This window comes from Alligator mississippiensis, chromosome 10 (assembly GCF_030867095.1).
Source record: "Alligator mississippiensis isolate rAllMis1 chromosome 10, rAllMis1, whole genome shotgun sequence".
Taxonomy (NCBI): domain Eukaryota; kingdom Metazoa; phylum Chordata; order Crocodylia; family Alligatoridae; genus Alligator; species Alligator mississippiensis.
The window spans coordinates 65946753-65961485 of record NC_081833.1 but is presented as its reverse complement, the minus strand read 5'-3'; the positions used below and the strand labels follow the sequence as shown (position 1 = coordinate 65961485).

Here is a 14733-nt window from a genome sequence, read left to right as displayed (position 1 = left end):
GTGACTGAATATTCATGCTAATAAAACATTATATCACAACTCAGTAGAATATTCTTTCCCTTTCTGGATCCCTCAGATAAAACAAAAGTCAAAATATTTCTTAACATGAAACACAAAGTAGACTAATTAAAACAAAGCTAACTCCACAGTCTTTACCCAGCAATGGTACAATTCTCTGTTACTGAAAATTACACAGTATTCAGTCAAATCTTCAGGACAAATTCTGCAGCCTCTAGGTAGTTGTTAGCCATACAGCACTCACATAACCTTGAATTTTACTTCAGTAACTTGCAGCACTGGCCTTCGTTTTACTGTCAGTGTCACTCACTATCATAGGGTTGTTTTTTTTTACTTTTGCAACATCAAACCATGATGGGAAATGAGTCAGATACTTGTGAATTACAAACAGACTAATGCCAGCAAACACCTACTTATGCACCATCTTTAACTTTGCTTGAGTGACATATGCAAGCACCACTTTTGCTTATGTAAATATAACCTAGAGATTCATAATTCAGGTCACCCACCTGTGTGTGGTTCAATTGAAAAATAAGGCTGTCCTTCCAAAATGCTATAAACCAGCTTTGCACTGTTTCCATAAACTGGATCATCTGCATCTGTAGCTGTTACTTTAGTAACAAAGGTACCTAGTTAAAAAATACATACATATTTAATTAACATTTCAGGTTTTCCCACAGATATGTGCATTTCTTTATTTAAAAAATCTATTTGCTTGAAGTTATGCAGAAATATTTGAGGTAGGAGATATTAATAAAAGGGGAAAAAGTCATCAATCATGCCTTATAATATTTAGTGAACACAGTCAAAACATTCTCCTTCAAAAAGAAATATGCCACCACACCAAAGTCCTATGTAAAGAAAAACCTTTTAAGTAGCTGTATTATTTAAGGTTCCTTTGTAGAATGCATTTTAAAGCTTCTTGTTAGATCCATGTAGACTTCAAGCATTTGCAAAGGAATCATATCAAAGGGATATAAAATACAAGGTTAATAATACAATATAATATGTTGCATTTAAGTTTTGAAAAAAAGCACATTTGAAAGAACCTAAGTTACAGTGGCTGCATAGAAAAGGAATAATAAAAAGGGATTTTCTTCCTTTCCTTGGCTTCCAGCAACAGTGATGGCTTGATGTGGACAGAGCACTGACTACTGTCTCTGAAATGAGTCTCTATCACTGAGGGGGGTTTACTGTCCAGTCGCTGGTATATATTTTTTCGGTAGCTTGTCCAAGAAAGCAAGCAAAAGGCTAAGAAATTATTCATTGCATTTTTTAGATTACACTGTGGCTTCTGATTGTGAGCAAGGCGCACCAAATGAAATTTAAGCAGGCTCCATTACTTTTGGCATAGACTTTTGGAAAACTTAAAAATATGCTGATGATGCTAATTAAGCTAATGCATACACGATAAAAACAATATCTAGTAAAGGAGAGAAATGGAGCTGGGGCAAGGTTTAACCCTGAATTATGTTTCCAGTGAGCTGGAACATGTATGGAAGGGGAAAGAATTACAGCACCCATCAAACATGAACCCTGCTCCAAGTCTATTACTATTGCCTCCTTACCTCATTGTGCTGTTAAACCCAAATTATACCTGTCTGTTAAATAGGAGTGTAAGAGTAGAGGGACTCCTTTCACCTTTTCCCCATCCTTCACTTCCTGTCCTTGCCACATGTGAGGGAGGCATGTAGCTGCCAAGTTTTGTGCAGCTCTGTGTATGTTTGCATCTTTGTGATGATTTTACATCACCTATAACACGTAGGCTTCTGGCCTGCACACTTTGTCTCATGTAATAGCTGGGGTGAGAGTTGGGGTTGTAATATAGCAGGGGTAATGCTAGCATAGGTAGAAGGAGGCTACCATTCACTGCCTCTCTGTATGGATGGTAGGGGGGCCTGGGAGAAAGGTGAGGCCTGTCTGGGGATATTTAGATATGGGGATGGTATGAGGAAGGAAGGGGAGAGAAACAGCTAGATGGGTTTTAGGATGCTTGAGAGTCCTGGGCAGTGAAGGCTGTGGGAAGGGTTGTGGAGATGGGAGTTGAAAGCTAAAGAAAATTGATTTTGGTGAAAATTGGAAAAACAAGAAAAGGGGGAATGGGAGTCCTTGGTAACTGGGAACCCAGCAGCTTCTTCAATCTCTGTAACTTCCTAGAGAGCCAAAAACTCCCTAATGACAATATGATTTAAATCTCAAATGACATGGGTGCCAGGGGAAAGAAATAACACTGATGGGAAGGAGCTGAGGACACACAGAGAACCTTGCAAGAGGATGGAGAGGGACTCTCTAAAATGGCAGACGATAGGAGGATGGCACACAGGGAGGATGTGATGGAGGAATGCAACAGGCTTCTGGTATGTCTGCAATATGCTGAACCCACAGAAGCAAGAGCCTGCCACCCTCTCACTATTTGCATTTAGCACATATCTAAATCTGGAATTGGCTTGCTTTTTATCATTCAAATGCTAGCAAGAACCTGTCAGCCTTGCCATCGTGCAGGATGCAAGCTGTCAAACAATCTGGTCCTCCCCTCTCGCAGGGCGCCACCCTCCCAACAGGTTGCATGCCACACATTTCCCAGCTGCTGTGTGACAATGTGGAAAGAGACAGAGATTAGTGCGTACCTCAATTTGTTTCTAGTTAAAATAGCAGCAGAGATGTTTTCAGTCACTTTGGGGAGTGGCAGTAGCTGTGAAATGTGTGTTTTGTAACCTGCTCAAACAGCAGGGGTGTGCTCAGCACAGCAGAAGGTGCACACGGGAAGGGAGAAGATACAGCTCATTCACAGAACAGCTGAAACTCTCGCCGGGCTTCTAACCTAGTGATGGTTCCTTTCTAGGCTCACGATATTCCTCTGCACCTATAGCTCTAACAACAAAAACTGTGGACATATTTGAGAATGCATTATGCTCATTTTGATCTGGACTGAAAGGCTTTTTCTTTGTTTAAAAAAGTTTTTTTTTGTTGTTGTTGGGCAGTTCGAAATATTTGGGACGTCAAGTCGACTCTGTCCTTGTTTCACCTTAGGACTTCTCAAGGACTCCAGAAATATCTATTCTGAGCTCACACAGCTTAACTAGATGATGGGGATGTTGAATTTTTGATAAAGGCATCCTTTATCCCAAGTGTTCGCTAGGCATTAAAGCTGAATATGCCATAACAAAAATCAATCAGGTTTTAAAATTTGCTTCACTATTCTGCAGCAGAGAATTCTGACTCCTTTTTCTTGTGATACAGTAATGTCACCACTTCCCCTGTTAACAGAGAGCCCTAAATTTCTTGGGTTAAAATCAATCAATCAATCCATCAAAAGCACCCATTTTGTGCCAGGCCTTATTTACACAGTCTATAGAAGGGGAAAAGGACCATGATAGAGGGAGAGAGAGATTGTACTAATGGGAAAGATAAAATAAGTTCAAAGTCCCCAATTCCATTCTCCATGTTACAGCCTCCTCGATTAACAGTTTGCCATTCTCTGAATTTCAAGATTACCTCTGTTTTAGGCATATTTAACATCCCACTCCCGTCCACTTTTAGTGTGGAAAATTATTTACAGCAGATGTAAACAATCAGGGCACAAAGAGTTATTTCCACTAATGAAATGAATGTCACAGCAGTTTAAATTTTCTGTACAAATAATAGTCGTGTTTTCCTTAATCTTTCTTCCAAACTCTGCCTACATTCAGGCTGTGGCAGCTGCGAACTATGCCACATGCACATATGTAGCTCAAATTGACACTAACTGGGAATGTACGTGCTTAAAGGAAAAAAAAATCCCTTGTTCTGCTACGGCTGCAGAGTATTCTGCCTACATCAGAGCCAGGACAGTTCCACTGCACAGGGGAAAGCAGGATGCTGACAGAGCCTGCAACCTGCTTCACTCTCATGTATTAATCCGTGTTTGGGCATAAAGGAACTTCCTGGAGGACTAGTAAATCCTTGCGGACAGGGGGCTGTAGCAGCCCCTGAGGCTAGTGCTGCTCTGATATGTGATCTTTCAGACTCCTTAGGTCTCAGATCATGACCTTGGGCTCTGAACTTTGAAACAGCAGTTCCTTATTGCAATTTTACACTAAATATAACTAAGTAAATCTGTCTTCATATACCACAGATGCATGCCTGTCAATTTTTTTTTTCATTTAAAAAAAGAACATTCTACATTACGAAAACCCCAAGGTTGCATAGAAAAGCAATCATTACCTGCTTGTCTTTTGAAAGTGTCCCAAATTCTATCCAGAAAATAAGCAACCAAGGCTGTCTGTTTGTCTGTAATTTTGACGGCCTTTGGCATGTGTTTGTTTCTTTGTCAGTGTTACAACAAACTCATTTAGCCAGAGAATATAAATTTGAAATGATGCCATTTTTACAAGAAAGCCAGTATTGTAGTCCAACTCACTGTTGTCCTAATTACAATAATATAGAAGTTTGATATAATCCAGTTCAACAACATAATGGTTGTTTCCCTTCTTTTTGTGTGTATGTACCTGGTGCTGCCTTATAACACAAATACACTTCTAGATAGATCTGCGGGCAAATTTAAGCATGTTCATTTTAAAACTTTCTGCATCTTTCCCAAGACACATTTCTGCAATGCTAATGACACCATGATTAAATATGGACTGCAAAGAGGTTCAACAGATTTTAATTAATGAACACTTCTAATGTGATTTAACTATTAACCATCGCTGATTGTTTCACTCTGTTAATGTCAGGTTTCATAGTTTCCCCTTGCAACATGCTAACAACTAGAGACATAATTAACAATAAAAGTATTTTTTCTATGGGTAGGTAAGAAAGCCTGTGTTTGCTGACAAACTAAGATTAAAAGCCTTCATAAAAATAAGATGTGTGCGCTCGGGTAATGTCATTCTGCTGTTTTGGCTATGCTTTTTATGTGCAAGTCAGGATACAGATTCTTCACATTAGTCAGAAAGAAAAATGCACATGCTGCCACGGGGAGTAGAAAAACAAAGATTCTGGTGTGGCAGTGAAATGTGTGTATTGGAAAAAAATAAAACTTGTATGTCCTGGAGGACAGAAGACATAGTCAGCATCTTAAATTTACATGAATCCATATTCAATGAAGCAACCATTTTGTTGAAATATTGTAATGGCTGGTGAAAGTAAAGAAATGTGACTGTATTTTAGTCTGGTGGGACTATGCTTTCTTAGTTTCTCTGGGAGTTTGGGGGATGGGGAGGAGAGGTTGCTTTTTTTTCTTTTTTCCTTTCCTTACATACTCTTTACTCTTGCCCATCCCCAAACCCTGGCATGCTGAAATCTCCAGTTGCTTTTGGAGAACCAATCACTGATTTGGCAGAGCACTAACAATATTTTTGCATTAAAAAAACTTGCTATTATTTACCAACTGTTAAGTTTTCTTATGAGATTTAATGCACTTAAAAAAAAAAAAAACACTAAAAATCTGCAACTAGAATTTTAGTCTGGCTGATGATAGCTGTACAGTCACTGATGGTCAAAACAACATGTTGTTTGCATTCACTAGGTCAGAGAAGTGTTCTTCCCAAAATGAAGCCTTTGCCTGACTATCCTTCTTTTCTATAATCTCACAGGTAGCATGACAGTTGTTGTCATGGTAACTATTTTTTATTGAATAACACTGCAATAATCTCATAAAAACCTGTATAACTTCTTGACATGTAAATTATCGCTGCCTTGAAGCTGAAGGAACTTACTCTTTTCTTTTTCATTTTTTTAAAGTTTTAAATGTGTCAAGATGAATGCAGTATATTTAATTCATACAAAGAAAATGGGGGGGGGGTTATATTAAATTCACGATGCATGGAATCGTGTATCCAGGTATTCCCAGAATAACAACTTCCTAGTACAAGTATTAGAGAAGCTAACTAGGGGCCATGCTCATCATCTGCTGCTCACAAACAGGAAAGGATTGGTGAGAAATGTAGAAGTGGATGGCAACTTAGGCAGCAGGATCCTAAGGAAAGGAAGGATGGAGAGCAACAGAGTAAGGACTCTGGACTTCAGAAAATCAGACTTCAATTCACTCAGGGAACTGATGGGCAGGATCCGTTGGGAGGCCAGTCTGAGGGGGAAAGCAGTCCGGGAGAGCTGGTTGTATTTTAAAGAAAGCTTACTGGCAGAGCAGGAACAAATCATCCCAATGCACAGGAAGACTAGCAAGTAGGGCAGAAAACCAGATTGGCTTAGCAGGGAAATCTTCAGTGAGCTAAAACACAAAAAAGAAGCTTATAAGTGGAAACTTGGACAAACAACTAAGGAAGAGTATAAAAGCATTGCTTTGGCATGCAGGGATGAAATCAGGAAGGCCAAAGTGCAACTGGAGCTGCAGTTAGCAAGGGGCATGAAGGATAACAAGAAGGGTTTCTACAAGCATCTCTACCACAACAGGAAGATCAGGGAAAGTGCAGGTCCCTTACTGAACAGGGGAGGCAGCCTAGTAACATGTGATGTGGAAAAGGCTGAAGTGCTCAATGCCCTTTTTATCTCAGTCTTCATAGTCAAGGTCAGTGCCCAGACTACTGCACCTGGCAGCACAGTTTGGGGAAGAGGTGAGCAGCCGACAGTGCTGAAAGAACAAGTTAGGGACTATTTAGAAAAGCTGGATGTGCACAAGTTCATGGGGCTGCATGTGATGCAGCAGAAGCTGCTAAAGGATTTGGCCGATGTGATTGCAGAGACACTGGCCCTTATTTTGAAAACTCAAAGTGATCAGGAGAGGTCCCAGATGATTGGAAATGGGCAAATATAGTGCCCACCATTAAGCAAGGGAAGAAAGAAGATCTGGAAAACTACTGTCTGGTCAGCCTCACCTCAGTCCCTGCAAAAATCATGGAATAGGTCCTCAAGGAATCCATTTCTAAGCACCTGAAGAAGGTGATTAGGAACAGTCAGCATGGATTCATCAAGGGAAAGTCATGCCTGACCAACCTGATTGCCGCCTTTGATGAGATGACAGGCTTTGTGAATGCAGGAAGAGCAGTGGACATTATATACCTTGACTTTAGCAATGATTTTGATACAGTCTCCCACAACATTCTTGCAAGCGAGCTTAGGAAGTATGGGTTGGTTGAATGGATCATAAAGTGGATAGAAAACTGGCTGGATTGTCAGGCTCAAAGGGTAGTAATCATTGGCTCGTGTCTAGTTGGCAGCCAGCATCAAGTGAAGTGCCCCAGGGGTCAACCCTGGGACCTGCCTCATTTAATATCTTTATCAACACCCTGGAAGATGAGATAGAGTGTGCCCTCAGCAAGTCTGCAGATGACACCAAGCTGGGGGGAGTAGTAGATATGCTGGAAGGTAGGGCAAGGATTCAGAGAGACCTCAACAGTTTAGAGGACCAGAAGAAACCTCATGAGGTTCAATAAGGACAAATGCAAAAGCCTGTTGCGAAGAAAGCTAATGGCATTTTGAGCTGCATTAGTAAAAGCGCTGCCAGAAGATCGAGGGAAATGATTATTCCTCTCTATTCAGCACTTGTAGGGCCACATCTGGAGTACTATGTCCAGTTTTGGGGGCCCCACTACAGAAAGGACAAATTGGAGACAGTCCAGCGGAAGGTGACAAAATGGTGAGGGGGCTGGAGGACATGATTTATGAGGAGAGGCTGAGGGAACTGGGCTTATTTAGTCTGGAGAAGAGTACACTGAGAGGGTATTTGATAGCCGCCTTCAACTACCTGAAGTGGGGTTTGAAAGGGGATGGAACTAGACTGTTTTCAGCAGTGGCAGATGACAGAACAAGAAGCAATGGTCTCAAGTTGCACCAAAGGAATTTAATCTAGATATTAGGAAACACTCTCATGAGGAAGGTAGTAAAGAACTGGAACAGATTACCCAAAGAGTTTGTGAAATCTCCATCCTTGGAGGTGTTTAAGACCTGGCTAGACAAAGCCTTGGCTGCAATAATATAGTGGGAATGGTTCTGCTTTGAGCAGGGTGTTGGACTAGATGACCTCCTGAGGCCCCTTTCAACCTCAATTTCCTATTATTTGAAATATAATTATGATTTGGAATTTTAAATAATATATCTTGGTACATATAAATGTCTACATGATCCACCCTATAGTTATTAACATTTTTCCTCCTAAATCAGTTCCTGATCATTTTTATTGTTGGACCAGATCTTATTGTGCTAGGTGCGGTACAAACATAGGACAGAAATAATCAGCTCTTGCCCCCACCCCTCCACCCTAGCTTACAATCTAAGATAAAAGACAGCAGATAGATGCAGTCTAACAGGGCAGATAAGAAACAGCACAGCACTGGGCAGCATCCGTGCAAACCAGTGGCCTAGGTCTTTTGTTAACATCATGAAAAACAGGAATACTTAGGTGTTTTTGAGAGAGGATCACAAATCACCTTCCTACATAGTTTATGGAGAGCACTGAAAAAGTACGAAGATACTTGTTTGAAAATGAAGCAGGTGTCCAGTGGAGGCTGGCATCATTTCTGAGTAAGAGGTAACATCTCAGTAGTGAATGGCAGATGATGGATGCAGTATGGATATATCATGTTGGGCCTTGGAAATGAAGATAGGGAGCTTATGTTGGTTTAACTGAGAGGAGGGAGCCAGAAAAGGGATTTAAACTGAAGAGGGTATGCCAAACCCATGTGCAGAATTTGGCACTGCATTAGCTCTACAGGTGGAGAAGTGAAAGAATATACTTTACAATTGCGCATACTTTACAACTGGGAATTATATAGATATGGTCAGGGCCATATAAGTACACAGCTAGACAGCTGGAGAAGAGCTATTATTCAGTCTCTTAGAAGGGATAAAACTAGGATCAATGTGCTGAAATTAGGAAAATTTAGCCTAACTGGCAGAAAAAGAACTTCTTCACAATGAGACATAATGGAATGAGGAATGGTTCCCCAAGGGAAATAGCAGAATCCTCATCACTTGAAAGAGTTCACACTACTGAACATAGTACTGGATAATATATTCTAAAGGAAAATCCCATAAAGAGGGAGAGATGAACTAATGAGGTAGTACTTCCAGTTGCAATTTATATGACTCTCTGAGTAATCTATCTGTATGTGGTGCTATTATGATTTTAAAAGAGATGCTTGCTGCGACTGTATTTGTTATGTGTACACATACACCTGAACAAGCGGTATATATTTTCCATAAAGTGCAGACATTCTACAACTGACGTGTGTCATATTCTTTCATTTCTAAACTAATTTAAAATATACATGAGACAAAAGATTACTCTGGGATTTTGACAGAAATTTCATGCTGAAAGTATCATAGCACAACTGATTGCCCGAAAGAATTTACGATCTGAAAGTAAATTCTCACTGCTTAGTTCTAGGCCCTGAACATAGGTGTAAGGCAGGGATGGGCAATTACTTCGGGTGGAGGGCTGCTTACTGAGTTTTGGCAAGCCATCAAGGGCTGCATGACAGGCAGCTAGGGGCAGATAAATATTAATTTCTAAATGTTTTAGGGGCCCCATGGACTCGATAGAATGGCTTGGTGGGCCGCATCTGGCCCGCAGGCCATACTTTGCCCTGGTTTAAGGAGAAAATCTCAACAACTCAGCATTTTAGACATATGCCTTACTTTCCTAGTTTTTTTTTTTAAATATGTTTTGGGCCAGAATATTTTCACATCTCCACAGGCAGAATTTGGCTACTAGCAGGAATTTATCGCAAAGGGGTTATGATAGTTTCATACAAATGTAAGTAGAATTTAGGTTGCTGTTTCAAAACTTGAAAATATATTGCATTTTAGTACCCTGTTGTGTAAACAGTTTAGATAGCTAATGAAATGTTGCCAAAAAATATAATGAAAATAAAAATGAAATAATATAATGAATAAAAAAAAAAAAAAACAGGCACAAGTCAAAAACTTTTTTTGAAAAATTGAATACCCAGAACATGCACTGGGACATGACAATGTTTTCAGATTGCTCATGTGTCATTCTAATGAGCCTCTGTAATGTGAAGCAAATGGAAAAAATATATTGTATGTAAATTTGGAACTCTAAAAGTCTGGAAGGTGCTTGCTATGCATAGGAGAAAACTGTCTTCTGCACAGCACATAGACAATAGAACAAGCTGGCAGCCTTCAGCATTTTACAACTGTATAATGAGGGCTATAGGAAGCATGGTTGTGAAATCTAATAAGCTGCATATTTTACAGTTTTAGGCACATAAACTAATTGTTTTAAAACTGTGGGGCTTCTTTTCTTCAGTGTGATCTTACCAAAAGTAAAATATTCTATACAGAAATAGATATTTATATCTATACATATAGATGTCTCTCTGGCAATTGTCCTTGCTGATGTTACCTACTGTATAGCTCATATGAACGTAATACGAAGGGACACTGTCTTTTTAGTTTTGAGGATGGCGGTTCTTTCTGACTACAACTTATAAGATGGTGCCTTTAGTGAGCCTGCAGGTACTGCTTTATAAACTCCCAAGGGTGACTGTTTGTTAGGATTAGAATACAGCCTGTAACATCACAGGCAGCAGTACAGGGGGTTCAGCATATTTTATATTTGCCTTAAAAGAATTCTCTTTTCTTTTCTTTTAGATGTTACTTCTATTCTCTCTTTAGATATCACTGCTCCTGTGCAACACTAATAGTATTTGTGGGTGAATGGGGACATACTTATTCTTTTGTTCAGGACTGTCTGAAAGATGGCATTTGTCTAATCAATTGACTATTTCTTTTGCGTTCACTCAAAGCAAGGTGAATTGCCTATTTTATATAGGACTATTAAGCTATGGACCTCGAAGGTCCCCAGGCAAAGAAAGTAAAATTGGATGATCACTGTGGAGTTATATTTCCAAGAAGAGGAACAAAAATGTTTAGTGAGTAACCAAGGAAGTTTCAGGGAGTGTGCCTCAAAATAAATAAGTGCAATAAGTGCAATACAGTGCAATATGTGCAATAAATTAGTGCATCAGTAATTCATTAATTTATAAAAAGATAAGATAGCTGGCACAACCTTACAGCTTCAGTGCTGTGGTTTCTTTGTTTGAAGTGTGCATCTTTAACAAAGGCTAGTAATGCCAGCAAGTATAAGCCAGGTTGTAGATGCAGATTTAGAACTCTTGCTCCCTCAGGCCAGCAAAGTAAGCATATGGCAGCAAAGACCATTTGGGCTCCAGGGAAAGGGTACATTCAAATCATCCAGCGAGCCATCCTGTACAGGCTGATTCATGGAAAGTGCTATTGACAACAGCTCCACAGGCAACAGCAGATCTGTATTCAGGGGGAAGCATTAAGTGTTGCAGATTCAGCAGCCAAAGAAAGAAAGAAATACTGATTCTAAAGAAAAGACAATAAATATGGACCAGAGTCATAAAATAGGATTTTGATTTGGGTACAAATCTGTTTTTCCAAAATTTCAAGTGTGTGGATCACAGACAGACCTGACCTGAAAAATAAGGATCCAATTCTTAATTATGACCTCTGGAGTCTGTTGAGAAAGTAATTGCCCCAAAGGTCCACCTCTTTTGAGATGGGAGAAAGTTATGGAAACTGTACAGACTGACGCTTAACATTCAGAAGACTAAGGTCCTCCATCAACAACCTCTTAATGAGCAGTCCTCAGCTCTGGTAATTCAGATTTACAGTAAGACTCTGGAGAATGCTGAGTATTTCCTGTACCTTCGAAACTGTCTCTCACAGAAGGCTCGCAACAACGAAGAAATCCAACATCACCTTAAAAGTGCAAGTGCAGCCTTTGGCCACCTGAGGAAATGGGTGTTTGAAGATGGCTACATCACTGAAACCAAGCTCATGGTTTATCAAGCAGTTGTGATCCCCACCTTACTGTATGGAGCTGAGATGTGGCAAATATACAGGAGACACCTCAAATTGCTGGAGAAGTACCATCAGTGTTCCCTGCCGAAGATCCTTCAAATTAGATGCACCAACATTAGTGTTTTCCCACAAGGGAACACCACTAGCAACAAGGCAATGGTCATCAGACATCAATTTTGCTGAGCCAGCCATATCATCCAGATGTCCAACTCCAGGCTCCTGAAGCAAGCTTTATTTTCCCAGCTCAGTCAAGGCATATGCTCAAGAGGAAGGCAGAGAAAATGCTTCAAGAATGTCCTCAAGGCCAACTTGAAAAATTTAACATCAATATCAACTCACGGGGGACTACCACCAAGGACCACCATAAATGGAGGAAGAGTCTGCTGTACTGAGGAAGGATCTCACTACTTTGAAACCTTACAACAGGAGACAAAAAATTGGGAGCAGGAGAAACAGCAAGAATCCAGAGCCCCCCCAACCCACAAGAAAATACATGGCCAAGTTCCAACAGTGTCTGTCAATCCCAGATTGGCCTCATCAGACATCTTCAGACCCACAACTAAGACAATCAGGGAAAACAATCATCCTTGATTGTGAGGGATTGCTGAAGATACAATAGATGCAGATTATGCTAATATAAATTCAAAGGAGAATATCACTGTGGTCAATTTATTTTTTCTGATTTATGATAAATTTCAGATGAAGTAACTTGTGTCTATTGATTGTTAAAATTTTTCAGAATTTGGAAACAAAGAGCAGAGTCAGATCTGTTGCTTTATGGGTCTTAGCAGCACATCAGTTACATAGTAATGAGTCATGTCTTACTACCCCCCACCTATCTTTTCATATAAACTTTGGCCAAATGATAGGGACTCACAAGCAGAGTTATACAAAAAACAGAATGGGCTGTTTGAAAAAAGAATAAGCCTATTTTGTACCCCTTTGGGTTTTTTTTCAAAATTTGGAATGTTAGAGAAGTTTAGAAAAACCCTTTTTTGAGTAAATGAAAGTTAAGTTCACATAATCAAATAACAGAAATAATATAGTGTGACCGATGTCTACAAGTAAAACTAATTATCAGAAGTTGAATTTCCAAAGCAGAATACTGGAAACAAAGTTCTTCGAGATTGATCTGGAGACAAGAATCATCTGTAAAATGCTTCTGGGATAGATTCTGACAGACCCTTACATGGGGACACAGGATCAAGAAATCAAGTTGATGTGTTGTGGCAGGACTCAAGGGCTGTGTAGCCATGATCTTCTCTCTAGTCCAGGGGTTGTCAACCAGGGGTATGCACTGTGGCACAGGGAAGCAGCGCATGATGGTGGTGCTGAGTGGTGACTTGCAGCAGTGGCGGCAGCTGAGCTTTCTGCCCCCCACCGCCGCCATTCACCACTCCGTGCCACTTAACACCACTACTCTGAGCTGCACATGCCACCAACTTCACATCCAGCTAGCCGTCAGCCTCCCCCACCATCTGGAAGGGGATACTGTCTAGAAGAGGTACCCACCAGAAGGGGTACACTCCTTTAAAAAGGTTGAAAACCCCTGCTGTAGTCTATGAAACATGATCAGTATGAAAGGGAAACAAGACACGATCCAAGGGTGTAGCTTTAGCTGTTTCCCTGTATTTGAAAGAGCTCCAGAAAGCATGTCTCCTAAAACTCCTCCCAAGCATGGTTTAGCTCTGTTCTACCTTTTACTCTGGGCTGCATGCAAGTAGAACAATATATCCTCCGATGATCTGAAGGCATACCTTGATGAAACAGGAGCAACATCAAGAGCTGGGAGGAGTCTGACTGCTAACTGACCTCAATGGCATCACAATCTCAACCAAGTGATAGCCCACTTTGAAGTGAAGTGTCTTACCCTTATAGTAGATGAGAGAGAGCAGAGGAAAGAGCAAGAGAGAAATCCTGGCCTACAGCCTGTGGAAAGACCTGCAACTTCTGGGGACAGATCTGTTGGTCAAGGATTGGATTCTTAAGTCACTGCAAGATCCATCAATGAGACATGGTAGGGATCAACCAAGAACCAAGCGACTGCCACCACTGTTGATATCCTCCAAGAAGAACCAATACATCCAAGGGATTGCAGACAATTCACAACCAGCGAAAGAAGCATTTTTTACCTAATGAATCATTACAAATTATTCACCCAAATCCTGGTATAATGAATGTAGGGCTTGATTCTATATCTACTGATATAAACAGAAATGTTCACACTGATATTGAGATCAAAGCTGATACTTAAGGGCTTGATCCTGTAAACACTTGCTACCCAGCAGTTATAACTTCTGTGAATAGCCCCACTGCTTTTTGCAGCTCCCATGAAGTCAAAGTGACTACTCACACAAGTAAGCCAACTTTTATATCACTGAATGTTTTGCTTGCTACTGTGAGAGGCCAGTTAACTCAGTGATATAAAAATTGGTAAAACTAGGCCCTCAGATTAAATACTTCTTAGAAATAGTGTCATAACTACATCTGAATTCCTTGAATGTGTATTAGTAATTCAATAAACCATAAAAAATACTTTGACATTTTCCTTTCTGGAGCTTACAGAAACTGTGAAATGTAAGAGGGCAGAAATTTTAAAAATGTAAGACACATGCTAGTATACTACTCTAAACCTCAAACAAAATTCAAATGGTGTATTTAATTATTCTATCCCATCTGATTCTCACATCCCATCATGCTATCACCCCACAACCTTTTCATCCTTATTGCCTATCTTACTTTCATCCCTTCATATCAATATTAAATATAGATACATATCTATATTTCTATACCTATCTATAACATCCATATCTCAAATATATCTCATATGTAAAATGCTCCTCAGTCACAGAATTCATGAAGATGAACAAGTAGTGGAACAAGAGAAAATGATGATACACATGTTCTAACAGCTGTTACTTT

At 40.1% G+C, this 14733-nt stretch overlaps 1 protein-coding gene across 3 annotated transcripts in view; it reads right to left on the bottom strand.

Moving 5' to 3' along the window:
- CDH8 (cadherin 8) overlaps positions 1–14733 on the bottom strand; it is a 222116-nt gene that overhangs the window by 110397 nt on the left and 96986 nt on the right. For all 3 annotated transcript variants that reach the window (XM_019488192.2, XM_019488191.2, XM_006270588.4), the window contains one exon: positions 528–647. In XM_019488192.2, coding sequence (XP_019343737.1) covers positions 528–647 — 120 coding nt within the window. The remainder of the gene's footprint in view (positions 1–527; positions 648–14733) is intronic.